This window comes from Acanthochromis polyacanthus, chromosome 20, assembly GCF_021347895.1.
Source record: "Acanthochromis polyacanthus isolate Apoly-LR-REF ecotype Palm Island chromosome 20, KAUST_Apoly_ChrSc, whole genome shotgun sequence".
Taxonomy (NCBI): Eukaryota; Metazoa; Chordata; class Actinopteri; family Pomacentridae; genus Acanthochromis; species Acanthochromis polyacanthus.
Genome location: NC_067132.1, coordinates 26,447,768 through 26,465,307, shown reverse-complemented (window position 1 = coordinate 26,465,307; position 17,540 = coordinate 26,447,768). Strand labels below are relative to the sequence as shown.

The 17,540-nt window shown below is 47.1% G+C and overlaps 2 protein-coding genes across 2 annotated transcripts in view; one reads left to right on the top strand and one right to left on the bottom strand.

Annotated features, from left to right (window-relative positions):
- Positions 1-104: 104 nt before the first annotated feature.
- Positions 105-5,498, bottom strand: LOC110971530 (uncharacterized). The gene is made up of 3 exons (XM_051940465.1): positions 4,977-5,498; positions 1,961-3,267; positions 105-162 (listed from the first exon to the last, which is right to left on the bottom strand). The coding sequence occupies exons 1-3, from the start codon at positions 5,496-5,498 to the stop codon at positions 105-107; spliced, it is 1,887 nt and encodes a 628-aa protein (XP_051796425.1).
- A 9,165-nt stretch (positions 5,499-14,663) lies between these two features.
- Positions 14,664-17,540, top strand: part of LOC110967595 (C-C motif chemokine 20-like) — a 117,822-nt gene continuing 114,945 nt past the window's right edge. The window contains exon 1 of the mRNA XM_051940045.1: positions 14,664-14,668. The gene's annotated coding sequence lies outside the window, so the exon portion shown is untranslated. The remainder of the gene's footprint in view (positions 14,669-17,540) is intronic.

The following is a 17,540-nucleotide window of genomic DNA, read 5'->3' as shown; positions in this document are numbered from 1 at the left end:
CCGATTGGCTGAGCTGTCGAGGTTTTGTAATCTAATTGGAGGAAAAAGGTGCCAATCATTTCTTTAGCGGCGTCATCGTGTTCAGTTTGTACAGTAGTGCGCCGTCAACTGGACAGGAGGGCGCGCTTTACCAGTACTAGTTGGTGCAGACCAGGGGAACAACTGCGAATAATGAGGAAAAAATGTTAAATTCACACTTGCTCAGCTGGGGCTGATCCAGATTAATTTTAGCGGGGAGGCATAGGGGGGTACAACAGATATTTTGGGGGGCCACCGAAAAGTTGTAAGAAAACATGAAGGCTGCTACTGACCTCTCGCTTTTACAAAGTTTTTTTCATGTTTTTATTGGTTCTTTAACCCAATAGGAAAGCTGTATATGACCTTTTCATTTTGGACTGTTAACATTCAAATAATGATGGACTTGTTTCCTTGTTTATGTGAATTACAAGATCAGTTCCGAGCTGCAGCATCGGAAATCAGATTATCAGTAATGTAAATTTCCAAACGAAAATTTGGGGGGGGCACACGGGGTGGCCAATCAGACCACGGAAGATCTGCCATTGTTGCTCAGTTACAGTGTAAAAAAAAAAAAAAAAAATCAATGATTTCCCACCTAGAAAGACATTTGCAATATAACCCCACCCCCAACAATTCTCCTTAATTTCCTTAACAAGTACTGTCACAGCTTTAGATTACACTTGTAGAGCAGTATGTGCAGAATATTTTTTGGCTGATTTGTTAAAATGAATTGAAATATGCGCCTCAAATGCAGCCACTTCTGTCAAGCAATGTCTTATGAAGTATTTTTGTATATTTATTGTTGATATTTCTCTGCAGATGTTTCTACATTTTTGCACAATCCCCTTTACGCTGCAAATGTCCCCACCATCATATCAATAAGGCATTATTCTGATTAACTGCATGTCGAGTAATAATCTGTCAGCACTGAAGAATAAATGGTGGAAAGCTCTTTTAAACAGAGGAACTTCTGAAGACTTTTGAAGATTATTTAAAATTTTCACAGCAAGATATTCATTTTTCTTTCAAATGTGGCTCAGGTATCAGTCTTAATTACTGGAATTGGTCATAAACTTCAATCTATATCACTACCACAAATCCTTTAACTTCACTAGACAGGACCATATTCCAGAACAAGCTGCACTGCTGTCACAACTTAAAAGTAGTAATGTGTTTTGTAATAATAAAACAGCAAACAAAATGTATAAACCTTCATGTGCTTTTAGTATGAAACTGGCTGTTGCACTTGGGTTAGCTGGATTTGACTAAAAAAAATAACAGAAATGTAATGGGAAAATGGTTTCTGCCAGTCAACCAGTTTCAGTTTTTATGAGCAGGTGTAACCCCATCTCAAGTGCACTACTTCAGCTGAATCAAACCTCATGTTTAGGTTAAAACTTGTGTGCAGCTCACTGACTAAAACAAAAAGACCTCTGAATTAAAACAGTGATTGAATGTTGTAGAGGTAAACCTGCATTGTCCAGAGCGAGCTACAGACCAGATGCCAAACTGAATAAAGAGTTGTTTCTAAAAAGCAGATTCTCAAGAAACACCAAGATGACAGAGCAATGTATATTTTAAATTTAACAAGTCAATGCATTGGTTTAGCTGAGAGCAGCCAGGCCTTCAGTGTTACAGTGAAACAAAGAAAACTTTATCTGGTGCTGCTCAGAAAACAAACTGCTGAGATTAGAGAGTGATCTGCCAGGGGACTTGTGGTCTGTGCACCCGCTTGAGTTGGTAGCGCTGTATCGTGGGCTGATTTGGCCATTTGGACGGGTAGCTGGGTACTTTGGACCGCTGGGTGGTGTAGCTGGGCACCGGGGGCCATCGGGTCGCATAACGGAGCATTTGAGGCCGCTTTGGCACAAAACTAGGCGGACGATGATGGGAAGCCTGCAGCTGTCGGCACATGGGATTTTGTGGCCTCTGTCGTGAGTACCAGGGCAGTTGAGGGTGCTGCTGCCACTGGGGCTGGAAGCTACGCACCTGTGGCTGTATGGAAGCATAGTGGCTGGGCTTCTGGGATTGCTGGGGAACCAGGTAGCTGGGCTCCTGGGGATGCTGGGGAACTGAGTAGCTGGGCTCCTGGGGATGCTGGGGAACCGAGTAGCTGGGCTCCTGGGGCATTTGAGCAACCAAGTACAGAGACTGCTGAGGTAAGGAGTAGTTGGGCTCCTGAGGCTGGTGGGACATGGGGTTGCTGTGTGTTTGGGGATGCTGGGACATGGTGTAGCTGGGATTCTGGGGACGCTGGGAAACTGGGAACCTGGGCTTTATGGGATGCAGAGAAACTGGGAACCCAGGATTCAGGGGCAGCTGAGGCACAGGGTAGCTCGGCCTCTGGGGCACAGGGTAGCTCGGCCTCTGGGGCACAGGGTAGCTCGGCCTCTGGGGCACAGGGTAGCTCGGCCTCTGGGGCACAGGGTAGCTCGGCCTCTGCGGCACAGGGTAGCTCGGCCTCTGCGGCACAGGGTAGCTCGGCCTCTGCGGCACAGGGTAGCTCGGCCTCTGCGGCACAGGGTAGCTCGGCCTCTGCGGCACAGGGTAGCTCGGCCACTGGGGCAGATGGGGCACAGGGTAGCTCGGCTTCTGGGGCAGATGGGGCACAGGGTAGCTCGGTCTCTGGGTCACAGGGTAGCTCGGCCTCTGGGGCAGATGGGGCACAGGGTAGCTCGGCTTCTGGGGCAGATGGGGCACAGGGTAGCTCGGCTTCTGGGCCACATGATAGCTGGGCTGCTGGGGCAGTTGGAATACAGGGTAGCTGGGTTTATGGGGTTGCTGGGGCACTGTGTAGGTGGGCTTCTGGGACTGCTGGAACATTGGATAGCCCAGCTGCAGGGGCTGCTGGGGGTCCTGGGGCACGGGGTAGCCTGACTGCTGGGGCCACTGGGAGTAGTGGGGCATGGGGTAGACTGGCTGCTGGGGCTCCTGGGGAATGGAGTAGCTCAGCTGCTGGAACCATTGGGGCCTCTGGAGCTGCTGGACATCCTGTGGAACCAGGTAGCCAAGCTGCTTAGGCTGCTGAGGGTCCGGTTGAACGGGGTAGCCAGGCTGCTGGGGCCTCTGGAGGTCCTGAGAACCAGGGTAGCTGGGCTGCTGGGGTAGCTGGAGGTCTTGGGGAATGGGGTAGCTAGGCTGCTGGGGGTCCTGAGAACCTGGGTAGCTGGGCAGCTGGGGGTCTTGGGGAATGGGGTACCTGGGCTGCTGGTTTGCCCGTGGCTGCACCTTATGGTCATCTTCTCCTTCCTGTGGTTGTGGAAGAAAAGTGAATGAATGCTGGCGATCTGGCACAGACCTGCTCTGTTGTTGTGATTTGGCTTCAAGCTGGTAATTGACATTGTGTTGTAGCAACTTGCCTCATAGTCGGCTGAGGTGTAATCATCACTACCAAGTGGTTCAGTGCTCCGTGAAGACTGGTCTCCAGTGTTAATACTACTTGCATCTGATTGATAGTCTTCAACTGACACTTCCTTATCTTCATGATCCTCAACTGATTCAATACTGTGGGCTGTCAAGCCAATGTTTTAGTCCATGCATGTAACTAAGAACCACTGAAGTAAACTCATTTGAGCAAGCTTACCGTTTACATGTCTTCCAAAAGCTAGCAAGGCCAACAGCAACCATCTAGACAGGATATCCAAGTTACTATGTTTTAACAACATAATTTTTAATATTTTTAAATGTATTAAAAAATAAGCTTAAAACTTACCTGAAGAGAAACCCCATGGGTTCAGCCAATCAGCACAAAACTGTCAGAAAAAAGCAAATCACTGAGGTACCCATGAATCTTTTTCTCAGCTAGCCTCTGTTAACTTGTTGATGAACTGCATACACCTGTGTACGCAGTCCAAGCAGGTGTAGCTCATTATCTGACAGGAGAGGTCCAATGCATTTCATGAACCAGTAAGGGAGCATGAGGTGTTATTTGTCTATCATTTTAGGCTTGTTTATTATGATCGTAGCATCGATGCAGCTGTACTCTTGGAGCCACCAGCTCACCTAGTCTATCACCTGACTGCTTAAGATCTTGGCTCTTGCCAGTTTAAATATATTTTAAGTGAAACATTGACTTGAATAGTCTGGTTTTCACCATAAGTGTTTATTGGTACAAGTGTGTTGTGGCTTAGTCACATCAGGATAGCCTGATTCATCCATTGTAGATCGTTTTGAGCTTTCAAGAACCAATTAAATGGAGAAGTCTCAACTGAATGTGACAGCATGATGTATTGTCTTGCACCTCACTGTTAATTCTAGTTTGAGTTTATGTAGTACCAGAGATTCAAGTCTGGTCTGACAAAAAAAAATAAAAATAATTGAGTGCTCAGAAACTGCACTGCAGTCATTGACATTTTAAGCTGGACCAGTTCTTGGAGTTGGCATTTCATTTTCCATATGAACTTTAATTCAATTGCAGCTCCTTTCTGGGGGGGGGGGGGGGGGGGGGAGAGACCAACTGTTTACAAACTTGTCCGCCTATTAAAGTAGGCCATAGCATTTGTTGTGTTAGGACAAATGTGGAACCTCTCAGTTAAACATAGTCAGCCAACTTCCATTAATGGTACATCTTCATACATCATAAAGCAGAAGCTTCAGAGAGTTGACTAAAATGTAGCTGCTTTGATACTAAAAAAAAAAAACACAAGAAAAGTCAAGATTCAAAATAAGCAATTTTATTGCGATAGATCAATACAATAGTGGTCAAGCATCTTCAGTATTGCAGTGGTTGTCATTTAAGGATTCTGTACCTGAAAGAAATTCAGGTTTGTCAATAGTCACTGATGTTGCCAATCTTGTCAACATCAGTGTGTTATTAGCATTTTAACCATCTAAAGCTGGATCAACATTGTAATGCAGCTGCTCAATAACTGGAGTTACTAAGGTTATTGACTGGTCTAGTGGGACTTCTGGGAAAGCATCTAGGGCCAGTAGCCTGGCTTCTTGACTGGATAGCGTACCACCTGAGGTCGATGGATCCGGTACTTCGGCACCTGGGGTCGCTGGTACCAGTATTTGGGCACATGGGGTCGCTGGAGGACCTTGGGTGGGTAGGGGACCTTGGGCACCCAGGGTTGCTGGGTAACTTTGGGTTTCTGGGTAACCTTGGGCACCCAGGGCTGCTGGGTAACTTCGGGTTTCTGGGTAACCTTGGGCACCCAGGGCTGCTGGGTAACCTTAGGGAACTGCAGCACATAAGGTTCTTTGGGGTGCTGCGGGTCCTTGGGGTGCTGGGTGACCTGGGGAGGGCAGGTAAGTTGCACCTGTGGCTTCTCAGGCTTTTTGGGCAGGTGTGGTGGCTGCTGGGGCACTTTGGGGCTCTCAGGCGGACATGTGGTCTGCTGCTGGGCCACATGTGGCTGCTTGTATGGGCAGGCGGGCTTCTGGGGCTCCACAGGCTTCTGGATATGTTGAGGCGGGCATGGCTGCTGCTGGGGCACCTGTGGCTTCTGTAGCCAGTAGCCAAATCCTCTGGGCACCATGGGGTTCTGGAGTGGTTTGGATGGCCGTACAGGCTGTTCAGGCACCTGCGGTTGCTTGTGTGGGCACCGAGGCTGCAGCTGAGGACCCCGTGGCTTCATCAGAGATTCATAGTCTGCTACATATGGCTGTGAAAGACAAGTAGATAAGTGTTGGACATCTGGCACAAACTACTTTTGTTCTGATATTTCAGCTTCAGATAAATTGACAGCAGTGGGCTGTAGCTACTTGCCTCATAGTCTTTTGAGGTTGAGTCGCCACTACGGAGTGGCCCAGTGCTTCGTGAAGACTGATCTCCAGCATTAAGGCTCCTTACATGTGGAGGATAGTCTTCAGCTGACACTCTATAGTCATAGTCCTCAGCTAACCCAATACGATAGGCTGTTGAGCAAATATTTTAGTCCATGCATACAACTCAGAGTCATGAAAGTAACCCATCTTCAACTAACTTACCATTCACTTGAGGTCTTCCAACAGCTAGCAAGGCCAACAGCAACCATCTAGACAAGACATCCAAGTTACTGTGTGCTAAAACTATTTGAATTATTTATATATATATATATATATATATATATAAACAAGCTAAACTTACCTGAAGAGAGACTCCATGCCTTCAGCCACAGTCAGTAGCAAATTCAGCCACTTCTGTCAGCTATCCTAAAGCAGAGAACTGAACCAGTCAGTAATGCACTTGAGCACCTCTGGGTCTCTTTTAAAGCTGTCCCTTCCTACCTTGTTAATGAATTGGACACAGGTGTGTGTAGTTGAAGGCAGGTGTAGCTAATCAGCTGATATCAGTGGAGCACATCATGTAGCATCCACAAATTGAAATAGATGTTGAGGTATTTTAATCCGATTTGAACAAGACTGTCATTAATTCTTCAGCCGTTGTTTTATGCCTGAGCTACTGCCAACTGAATTCTGGTCAGATGTCTGTCTGAATTTATATATTCTCACTCTGATGTCACACAAATGTGGGCATTTGCCTCCAGGTTCATCACAGGCCTGTACTGACAAGTACCCAGGGCATCTTCTCATTACCAGGCTTTAATTAGCCAAACAGCTATGCTAAGTGCTCACATGAGGCTGGTTATCAACTCATTAAGTCATGTTATAACTGTCTCCACATTAAAAGAGCAGGGCTGGCACCAGGTGACCACTAATAACAATATAATCCTAAACAAATATGACAACTTTTAAACTGTTATGCAGCCAGAGCCATGAATATAAACTGTGAACTCTACAAGACATTTGTTAAACGACGATTATTTCAGTAGACCTTTGAGTTAAAAGTGCTATGTGGCAACATTCAAAACCACGAGATGTCAAGTATGCCAAAAATACCAGAAAGTACCAATATATTTGATTGGATTTTGCAAGCTAGTGTCTTCTTCTGTTTGGCAATTCTGATGAGCAGTCCTCTGTGCAGCAGAAGATAACTCATGTCATGTATCACGCAAGTTTGAACAACCTCGAGGTGCCGAAAGACCACATGCATTATTATGTGTACCCTGAATGCAACAGTATGTACTTTGGAAGTGTACTTGTGGTATTTACTGAAAGTAAAAAGAAATTACCCTATTGGAAACACAGACATTGTTTTCACTGCCATGGCCACTTAATCCTCATCTTTTTGGTATATCAACTAAGCAACCAATCCTCTGCTTGTTGTTCAAATCAGCACACATATAGCCAGTGTACAAAGTCATACAGTCTTTTCAGGAATGTTAGTATGGATGGGGATTTTTTTCTGAAATGGTGCAAAACACTCATCTGGGTGGTTTTCCTTTATGAGAGGACTTTCAAAAACAAAATGGGTTAGTGTGGATGTACAGTTTCCCTGCTCTGTAGCTTTTTGTACCGACCTTCCCTGCATTCATCCACTTTCCCAGCAAGGTGTAAACAACTTAAAACAAACCTAAATGTGTTTTTGGACTACTGTTTTGAAGACTCCAGTTTGGAAGTTGGCCGTTTCGTTCTTCACAGTGTACATATCAAGCAAGACATCAACCTGATCAAGATGCCCATGAACATACCCTGACCAGACATATTAGAAAAATGCTTACTGAACTACTAACTAAATCAAGGGAGAAATAAGGTCACATGGGAGGGATTACAGATTTAAGTTGCATCCCTCATTGTCTTAACTTTTCAGACCTGCACCTGTCTAATGCACAGTCTGATACCTTGATACCATAAACCCCACAAAAAAGTGCTATATTTATGCACAGCATATGCACTTTACAAATACACTGCTCAAAAAAATTAAAGGAACACTTTTTAATCAAAGTATTGCATCAAATCAGTCAAACATGGGGGATACTGATCTGGTCAGATAAGTAAAATAGGGGTTTTTTAGTCAGCTTCAGCTGCTTTGGTGTTCATGAAATTAACAACAGGTGCACTAGAGGGGTAACAATGAGACACCCCTCAAAATAGGATTGGTTTTACACATGAAGGCCACTGACATTTTATTCCCTTCTTGTGTTTTCTGACTGTTTTTCACTAGTTTTGCATTTGGCTAGGGTCACTGTCACTACTGGTAGCATGAGGCGATACCTGGACCCTACAGAGGTTGAATAGGCAGTCCAACTCCTCCACAATGGCACATCAATAGGTGCCATTACCAGAAGGTTTGCTGTGTTGCCCAGCACAGTCTCAAGAGCATGGAGGAGGTTCCAGGAGACAGGCAGTTACTCGAGGAGAGCTTGACAGGGCTGCAGAAGGTCCTCAACCCATCATCAGGACAGCTATCTGCTCCTTTGTGCAAGGAGGAACAGGATGAGCACTGCCAGAGCCCTAAAATGGCCTCTAGCAGGCTACTGGTGTGAATGTCTCTGACCAAACAATCAGAAAGAGACGTCATTAGAAAGATCTGAGGGTCCGATGTCCTCTAGTGGGTCCTGTGCTCACTGCCTGACACCGTGGGCTTGATTAGCATTTGCCATAGAACACAATGGTGCCCTGTGCTTTTCACAGATGAGAGCAGGTTCATCATGAGCACATGTCACAGATATGAAAAGGTCTGGAGAAGCCATGGAGAATGTTATGCTGCCTGTAACATGGTTTAGCATGACCCGTTTGGTGGTGAGTCACTGATGGTGATGGAGGGACGCACAGACCTCTACAGGCTAGACAACGGCACTCTGACTACCATTAAGTATCAGGATTAAATCCTTGGATCCACTGTCAGACCCTACACTGGTGCAGTGGTCCTGGGTTCCTTGTGGTGCACAACAGTGCCTGGCCTCATGTGGCAAGAGGATGCAGACACTTCCTGGAGGATGAAGGAATTGACAGCATTGACTGGCCCCAATACTCACCTGACCTAAATCCAATAGAACGCCTTTGGAACATCATGTTTTGTTCTGTCCAACACCACCAAGTTGCTCCTCAGACTGTCCAGGAGCTCAGTGATGCCCTGGTTCAGATCTGAGAGGAAATACCCCAGGACACCATCCATCGTCTCATTCGGAGCTTGTCCCGATATTGTCAGGCTGCATACAAGCATATGGAGGTCATGCAAACTACTGAGTACCGTTTTGAGTTGTTGCCAACAAATTTCAGAAAATGGACCAATCTGCCATATCAGTTTTTCACTTTGATTTTTGAATGTTGAGTGTTGGAGTGTTGAATTTAGCCCTCCTAGGGGTTGATAATTTTCATTTCCATCAAACAATGTGGCATCTTTTCATTCCTAACACATTAACCAGTCCATATCAATGTAAATATACAGTTTGTTTTTCCCCTGCATTGAAATGTGTTTTCAAAGTGTTCCTTTAATTTTTTTGAGCAGTGTATTATTCCAATCATTCATTATGCTTTGTTGGAAAAGCAGTAATGTGTCAAGTTACACAAAACAGAAAATGGATGCAAAAGGTTTAGGCTGTGTTGAATAGTAATGCTGTAGAACCTCTTTGTAGCACAGTCATGCCAGCAACTTTTATCAAAAATTGCTTGAGAATTCAGAGGTCTCATTTCTTCAATTGCTTCCTACATGTTCATTTTGGTTTTATAAATAATTCTAAATCAAAGAAAAGGCACTAGGGTGATAGCAGGGTGTATACAAACATTACTGCACCGGCTCGACACCACAATTCAGATTTATTCGTCCAAAGGAAATGGTCAAACCAACTGTTATATTTAAACAGCTGAGTCTTGACCAGAAACCTGGTATTCCACAGGGTTGAGGATGGCAAAGCTTGTGGGAGATCATTTCAACAACAACAAAAAAAAAACTCAAGGAAAGTCAAGACATTATAGAGCAAGTTGTAGTTTAATTTGACAAGCCAGTACAGTGGTTGTGTAGGTCTACCGTCTTCAGTGTCCCAGTGCCTAAAACAGGGAAAAAAAGGTTAAAAAAAACAAACAAAAAAAGGACAAAAATATTTGCAGAACTTGCATTATCTTATCAAGTTTAAGGACTTACCCTGCCTGCTGCTCTTCTGGATTTGGCTGTCACATAAGCACCATCGATTCAGTTCCTGAAAGAAATTCAGTCTAAATGAAACACTCGTGCATCTCATCAAAAACATGCCACTGATTACAGCCTACCAACCTGAAACTTGAGCAACAGTTGTTGGATCCTCGCTGTAATATGGCTGCTCAAAAACCACCTGAAGCTGCTGAGGTCTGTGACTGATCTGCTGGGACTGCTGCCAAGGCATCTGGGGCAGGTAGCTTGGCCGCTTGGCCTGGTAGCGTGGCATCTTCAGCAGGTATCCCAGCCGCTTAGCCTGGTAGCGCGGTATGTTGAGAAGGTAGCCTACCCTCTTGCCCTGATAGCGTGGCATGTTGAAAAGATAGCCCAGCCGCTTAGCATGGTAGCTGGGCACATGAGACCACGGGGGTGGGCAGCTTGACTGCTTGGACAAACTGGCCTGAATGGGCACATAGATAGGCTCCTGGGACACCGGTGGCTGTTGGGGGGGGCAAGTAGGCTGCGGCAGCACCTGAAGCTTTTCTGGGCAGCGAGACATGATCGGTGGCTGGGGGGCCTCCGTCGGCAGGTGCTCCAGATGCTCTTGCTGCTGCTTCTGGGGGGCCTCCGTCGGCAGATGCTCTTGCTGCTGCTTCTGGGGGGCCTCCGTCGGCAGATGCTCTTGCTGCTGCTTCTGGGGGGCCTCCGTCGGCAGATGCTCTTGCTGCTGCTTCTGGGGGGCCTCCGTCGGCAGATGCTCTTGCTGCTGCTTCTGGGGGGCCTCCGTCGGCAGATGCTCTTGCTGCTGCTTCTGGGGGGCCTCCGTCGGCAGATGCTCTTGCTGCTGCTTCTGGGGGCCTCCGTCGGCAGATGCTCCAGATGCTCTTGCTGCTGCTTCTGGGGGGCCTCCGTCGGATGCTGCTTCTGGGGGGCCTCCGTCGGATGCTGCTTCTGGGGGCCTCCGTCGGATGCTGCTTCTGGGGGGCCTCCGTCGTCTGCTTCTGATGCTGCTTCTGGGGGGCCTCCGTCGTCTGCTTCTGATGCTGCTTCTGGGGGGCCTCCGTCGTCTGCTTCTGATGCTGCTTCTGGGGGGCCTCCGTCGTCTGCTTCTGATGCTGCTTCTGGGGGGCCTCCGTCGGCAGATGCTCCAGATGCTCTTGCTGCTGCTTCTGGGGGGCCTCCGTCGGATGCTGCTTCTGGGGGGCCTCCGTCGGATGCTGCTTCTGGGGGGCCTCCGTCGGATGCTGCTTCTGGGGGGCCTCCGTCGGATGCTGCTTCTGGGGGGCCTCCGTCGGATGCTGCTTCTGATGCTGCTTCTGGGGGGCCTCCGTCGGATGCTGCTTCTGATGCTGCTTCTGGGGGGCCTCCGTCGGATGCTGCTTCTGATGCTGCTTCTGGGGGCCTCCGTCGTCTGCTTCTGATGCTGCTTCTGGGGGGCCTCCGTCGGCAGGTGCTCCAGATGCTCTTGCTGCTGCTTCTGGGGGGCCTCCGTCGGATGCTGCTTCTGGGGGGCCTCCGTCGGATGCTGCTTCTGGGGGGCCTCCGTCTGATGCTGCTTCTGGGGGGCCTCCGTCTGATGCTGCTTCTGGGGGGCCTCCGTCTGATGCTGCTTCTGGGGGGCCTCCGTCGGATGCTGCTTCTGGGGGGCCTCCGTCGGATGCTGCTTCTGGGGGGCCTCCGTCGGATGCTGCTTCTGGGGGGCCTCCGTCGGATGCTGCTTCTGGGGGGCCTCCGTCGGATGCTGCTTCTGGGGGGCCTCCGTCGGATGCTGCTTCTGGGGGGCCTCCGTCGGATGCTGCTTCTGGGGGGCCTCCGTCGGATGCTGCTTCTGGGGGGCCTCCGTCGGATGCTGCTTCTGGGGGGCCTCCGTCGGATGCTGCTTCTGGGGGGCCTCCGTCGGATGCTGCTTCTGGGGGGCCTCCGTCGGATGCTGCTTCTGGGGGGCCTCCGTCGGATGCTGCTTCTGGGGGCCTCCGTCGGATGCTGCTTCTGGGGGCCTCCGTCGGATGCTGCTTCTGATGCTGCTTCTGGGGGGCCTCCGTCGTCTGCTTCTGATGCTGCTTCTGGGGGGCCTCCGTCGTCTGCTTCTGATGCTGCTTCTGGGGGGCCTCCGTCGTCTGCTTCTGATGCTGCTTCTGGGGGGCCTCCGTCGTCTGCTTCTGATGCTGCTTCTGGGGGGCCTCCGTCGTCTGCTTCTGATGCTGCTTCTGGGGGGCCTCCGTCGTCTGCTTCTGATGCTGCTTCTGGGGGGCCTCCGTCGTCTGCTTCTGATGCTGCTTCTGGGGGGCTTCCGTCGTCTGCTTCTGATGCTGCTTCTGGGGGGCCTCCGTCGTCTGCTTCTGATGCTGCTTCTTGGGGGCTTCCGTCGTCTGCTTCTGATGCTGCTTCTGGGGGGCCTCCGTCGTCTGCTTCTGATGCTGCTTCTGGGGGCTTCCGTCGTCTGCTTCTGATGCTGCTTCTGGGGGGCCTCCGTCGTCTGCTTCTGATGCTGCTTCTGGGGGGCTTCCGTCGTCTGCTTCTGATGCTGCTTCTGGGGGCCTCCGTCGTCTGCTTCTGATGCTGCTTCTTGGGGGCCTCCGTCGGCAGATGCTTCTGCTGCCGCCGCCGCTGGGGGCCTTTGTCTGCAACCGCTGTCGCTGGGGGGCCTTCGTCAACCACTGCTGAACAGACTCTGCTACCTGTGACTGTGGAAGATAACTGGATGAATACTGAATATCTTGCACATGTCTATTTTGCTCTCATGTTGCAGATTCAGGCTGGTAGTTGACAGTTCGTGGTGAGTTGTAGCTACTTGCCTCATTGTCTTTCGAGGTTGAAATATCACTACCATGTGGCCCAGTGTTCCATAAAGATTCATTCCCAGAATGAAAGATACTTGAATCTGATTGATAATCTTCACTTGGAACTTCCTTATCTTCAAGTTCGTCAACAGACCCAAAAGGCTGTTGAGCAAATATCTTAGTCCATGCATTCAACCAATGAAGGAATTTCATTTGAGCAGTCTTACCATTTACTGGATGTCTTCCGACAGCTAGTAAGGACAACAGAAACCATCTAGACAAGACATCCAAATTATTTTATGTTTTAATCAGAAATTTACAGATTGTTAATGTTCTTCTGCAATTTAAAACTACTGAAGGTAATCAAACACAATAAAGCTTACAACTTACTTGAAAAGAAAACCCATGGCTTCAGCCACAGTTAGCAGTAAACTCTGTCAGAAAACAGCGAGTCACTGCGACAACTGGATCTCTTTATAAGCTTTCCCCTTCTACCTCGTTAATGGAATGGACACAGGTGTGTGCAGTTGAAGGCAGGTGTAGCTAATTATCTGACTGCAGCGGCTCACAGGTGACACACAAATATGATTTTTGGCTTTTTACTGGGCAGCTAAAACAACATTTCTGCAGTACTAGTGAAATCACCCCTCCGCTTTGGACAACATGGTACATTCTGGTCACTCTGCTCTACTAAGGAGTTTGGATTCTCCTGCTTGTGTCAGTCAGACCATGAAAATGATAAAAGATGGTTAAAAATGGGACACTTGGTAACCCATGATTATTTCAATTTTCTGACATTTATGTTGAAGGCTCCACATGACAACATTCTACTCCAGTGGATGTCACTGCAGCACCGGCATCTTAGACCTCCTTTCATATTCACTTTTACAACCAGATAGGCTGTGAACACAAATGAAACACAATCCAGCCACAATTGTTAGCCCAGGCTAGCAGTGTAAAATATATAAAATGGCTGTTGCAAGTTGTTAGAGTGGCAGAAACAAGGTTGGAGAAGGAGAAGTTTAATATTTAGCATCTGCCAATTCGACATCATGCTCTTGAATCATACATACTTCAGGTATTGTAGATTAGATGCAGTTTCTAGTTGCTTATCTTACTCATCCGTAGCTTAATACTGTAGCAACCAGAGGAAGTGGTGACTTGGACTACAGGCTGTCACATTGGCAATAAGCACATAGCGCTGTGGGGGTTTAACACATGGCCAGCGATCCTGTGTTTGAGACTTACTGGGATCTACAAAGACAGCGTCTCTAAATTCCAGTAGCCATTTTAAAAAAATGGACTGGGCTTAGGATAGTGCCAATTCCAGTCTGTGAAAATTCCCTTATCAACCTAATCTTTGAGATTGAACTGGGACATTAATAAAGTGCTTAAATCCTTCAGTTTTGGGGCAGTGGCTAAACAATGGCCTGTACTTTCACACTGGATTGTGGGCAGTCACTTCTGACCTGTTTAGGAGCATGAGGGCTAGTGGTTTCACAAGGAGCAACCTACATGCAAACTTAAATGATTTAACCATTACCTTACTATACCAATGTGCATGCAAATATTAAAGACAAGTTTTTGTATGGTACATTAAAGTAGCAACAATCGTCAGGTGGCAAGACAAAACAAATGTGAAGTTCTTGCAAGTAGAGTGATGCCAATTCAAGTACAACTACTATTTTAACCAAGTGATTCTTAGAAAAGTGTGGGTAGGTTTATAGTACGTTTTGTTACACTCAGACTCCAGGAAGAGTAGCTGTACTTGTCGCAGCTAATGGAGAGCAAATGAATACGAATAGTTCAAATTACGTCAGTCTTTTTCCTCGACCGCACTAAATAAAGTTGTACCAGTTTAATTTTGCAGCAGTTGCAAGGTTAGGACATATGTACCAACGCTGTAGAACCTTAAACACACTGCCCATGCGAGTAACCGTTGAAGTGAGAACCGAGGCCATTTTGGAATCAGGTTTCAAATCACTGCCTGCAGGTTTAGTCTCATACTGTCAGTCCAAATTCAACCACTGGGGTGTTTCCACAAAGTGTACCAACCTTACTGTACAGGCTTGAGACTAAATCTTGAACTGCTGTGCAACCAAAAGGCATGTTTAAAGTCTATGCAGTGCAAACCTGATAATCAGTTATCTGAGTTCTACCTAAACTCAGACAGGAAATTGATTTCAACAGTGAACAGTAGATTGAAATGGTCCCTTTCAAGTAATACACACACCTCAACAATGCTCAAGAAAAGGTCAGACAAATCCAGTTCAGTTTAAAGTATTTTAATTAGAAAATACAATTGTTTGGTAGGTTTCGGAACTTCAGCATTGCCTAAAACAGAAAAAACATGGATTAAAATTAAATTTGAACACTTTCATTAGTTTTTAGAACTCAAAATGCCTAGTCCACTGCTCATGTGGAATTATTACAGAAATGGTGATGCCATGCCTGGGAGAAAGTCAAAGTTAATACTTAGACTTTCCTCTTAACATGCAACTGATCACAGCTTACCTACTTGAAGCCTGAGCAGCAGTTCACTGTTCTGTGGCTCAACTGTAGCGTTTCTTGGCCAGGTAACCTGGATGCACAACCGGGTAATGTGGCCGTGGAAACTTGTAGCGGTAGCCATGCCATGGGACCCGGTACTTCTGCACCTGGGGCCGGTGGCCAAAAACCTGGGGTAGATGTGGCAGTTTAGGCTTCTGAGGGAAATGTGGCACCAGGGGCCACTGATGTCCCTGGGGCTGATGAGGTTGCTTGGGCGACTGAGGATGCTGAGGTCTCTGGGTCTGCTGGTATGGGCACGGTGGCTTTGGGTGATGCTTATATGGGTAGGGTGGCTTCAGGTGCCCCTGGGGCGGGCAGTCGGTCTGCTTATATGGGCAGGGTGGACTTGAGGGCTGCTTGGGTGGGCATGGTGGCCTTGCAGATGGCGTCGATGGACTTGCAGTTGGCTTATGTGGCCTTGTGGGCTTCTTGTGTGGGCAGGTCGGCTTTGAGGGCTTGTGGGTTTCCCACGGTTTTGGTGTTGGCTTGGTTGAGGTTGGTAGGTGGTATCCTCGTGGCTGTAGTTCAGGAGATTCATAGTCTGCCACCTGTAGTAGACAAATGGATGAATACCAGATAACTGATTTTTTTTTTGGTAATGTTTGAGTTTAATGCTATAATTAACAGGGATGTGTTGTAGCTACTTGCCTCGTAGTCAGAAGTTGGCTCATCACCAAGTAGCCCAATGTTCTGTGAAGATTGGTCTCCAGTGTTTAAACTACTTGAATGTGATTGATGGTCTTCAACTGGCACTTCCTTATCTTCACGTTCCTCAGCCAATCCAATACTGTAGGCTATCAAGTCAATGTTTTAGTCAATGCATCCAATTAAAAACCACTGAAGTAACCTCCTTTAAGCATGCTTACCATTTATATGATGTCTCCCAACAGCTAGCAAAGCCAACAGCAACCATCTAGACAAAACATCCAATTTACATTATGGTCTAAAAATACATTTTAACACTATTTAATCAAAAAAGAAGCTTAAAAGTTACCTGAAGAGAAACTCCATGCCTTCAGCCACCTCTGTCAGCTGTCCAAAGCAGAGAACTGAACCAGTCAGTAATGCACTTGAGCACCTCTGGGTGTCTTTTAAAGTGGTCCCTTCCTACCTTGTCGATGAAATGGACACAGGTGTGTGCAGTTGAAGGCAGGTGTAGCTAATTATCTGACTGCAGCGGCTCACAGGTGACACACAAATATGATTTTTGGCTTTTTACTGGGCAGCTAAAACAACATTTCTGCAGTTCTTGTGAAATCACCCCTCCGCTTTGGACAACATGGTACATTCTGGTCACTCTGCTCCACTAAGGAGTTTGGATTCTCCTGCTTGTGTCAGTCAGACCATGAAAATGATAAAAGATGGTTAAAAACGGGACACTTGGTAACCCATGATTATTTCAATTTCCTGACATTTGAGTTGAAGGCTCCACATGACAACATTCTACTCCAGTGGATGTCGCTGCAGCACCGGCATCTCAGACCTCCTTTCATATTCACTTTTACAACCAGATAGGCTGTGAACACATCAAACGAAACACAATCCAGCCACAATTGTTAGCCCAGGCTAGCAGTGTAAAATATATAAAATGGCTGTTGCAAGTCGTTAGAGAGACAAGGTTGGAGAAGGAGAAGTTTAATATTTAGCATCTGCCAATTTGACATCATGCTCTTGAATCATACATACTTCAGGTATTGTAGATAAGATGCAGTTTCTAGTTGCTTATCTTACTCATCCGTAGCTTAATACTGTAGCAACCAGAGGAAGCGGTCACTTGGACTACAGGCTGTTACGTTGGCAATAAGCACATAGCGCTGTGGGGGTTTAACACGTGGTCAGAGATCCTGTGTTTGAGACTTACTGGGGTCTACAAGGACAGCATCTCTAAATTCCAGTAGCTTTTGCAGCAGACATTTTTTTAAAAATGGACTGGGCTTAGGACAGTGCCGATACCAGTCTGTGAAAAAAAAAAGGCCCTTATCAACCCTGATCTTTGAGATTGGACTGGGACATTTATAGAGTGCTTGAATCCTTTGTAAATACTTCAGTTTTGGGGCAGTGGCTAAACAATGGCCTGTACTTTCACACTATTGTGGGTAGGCACTTCTGACCTGTTAGGCTGGAGGGCTAGTTTCACAGGGAGCTAACTTCAATGAACCATTAGCTTACTATAGCAATGTGCATGCTAATATTCAAGCTTGGCAATTAGATTTGACACTGGGAAGTAGTGCAAGACAAGTTTTTGTGTAGCACATTAAAGTAGCAACAATCTTGTCAGGTGACAAGACAAAACA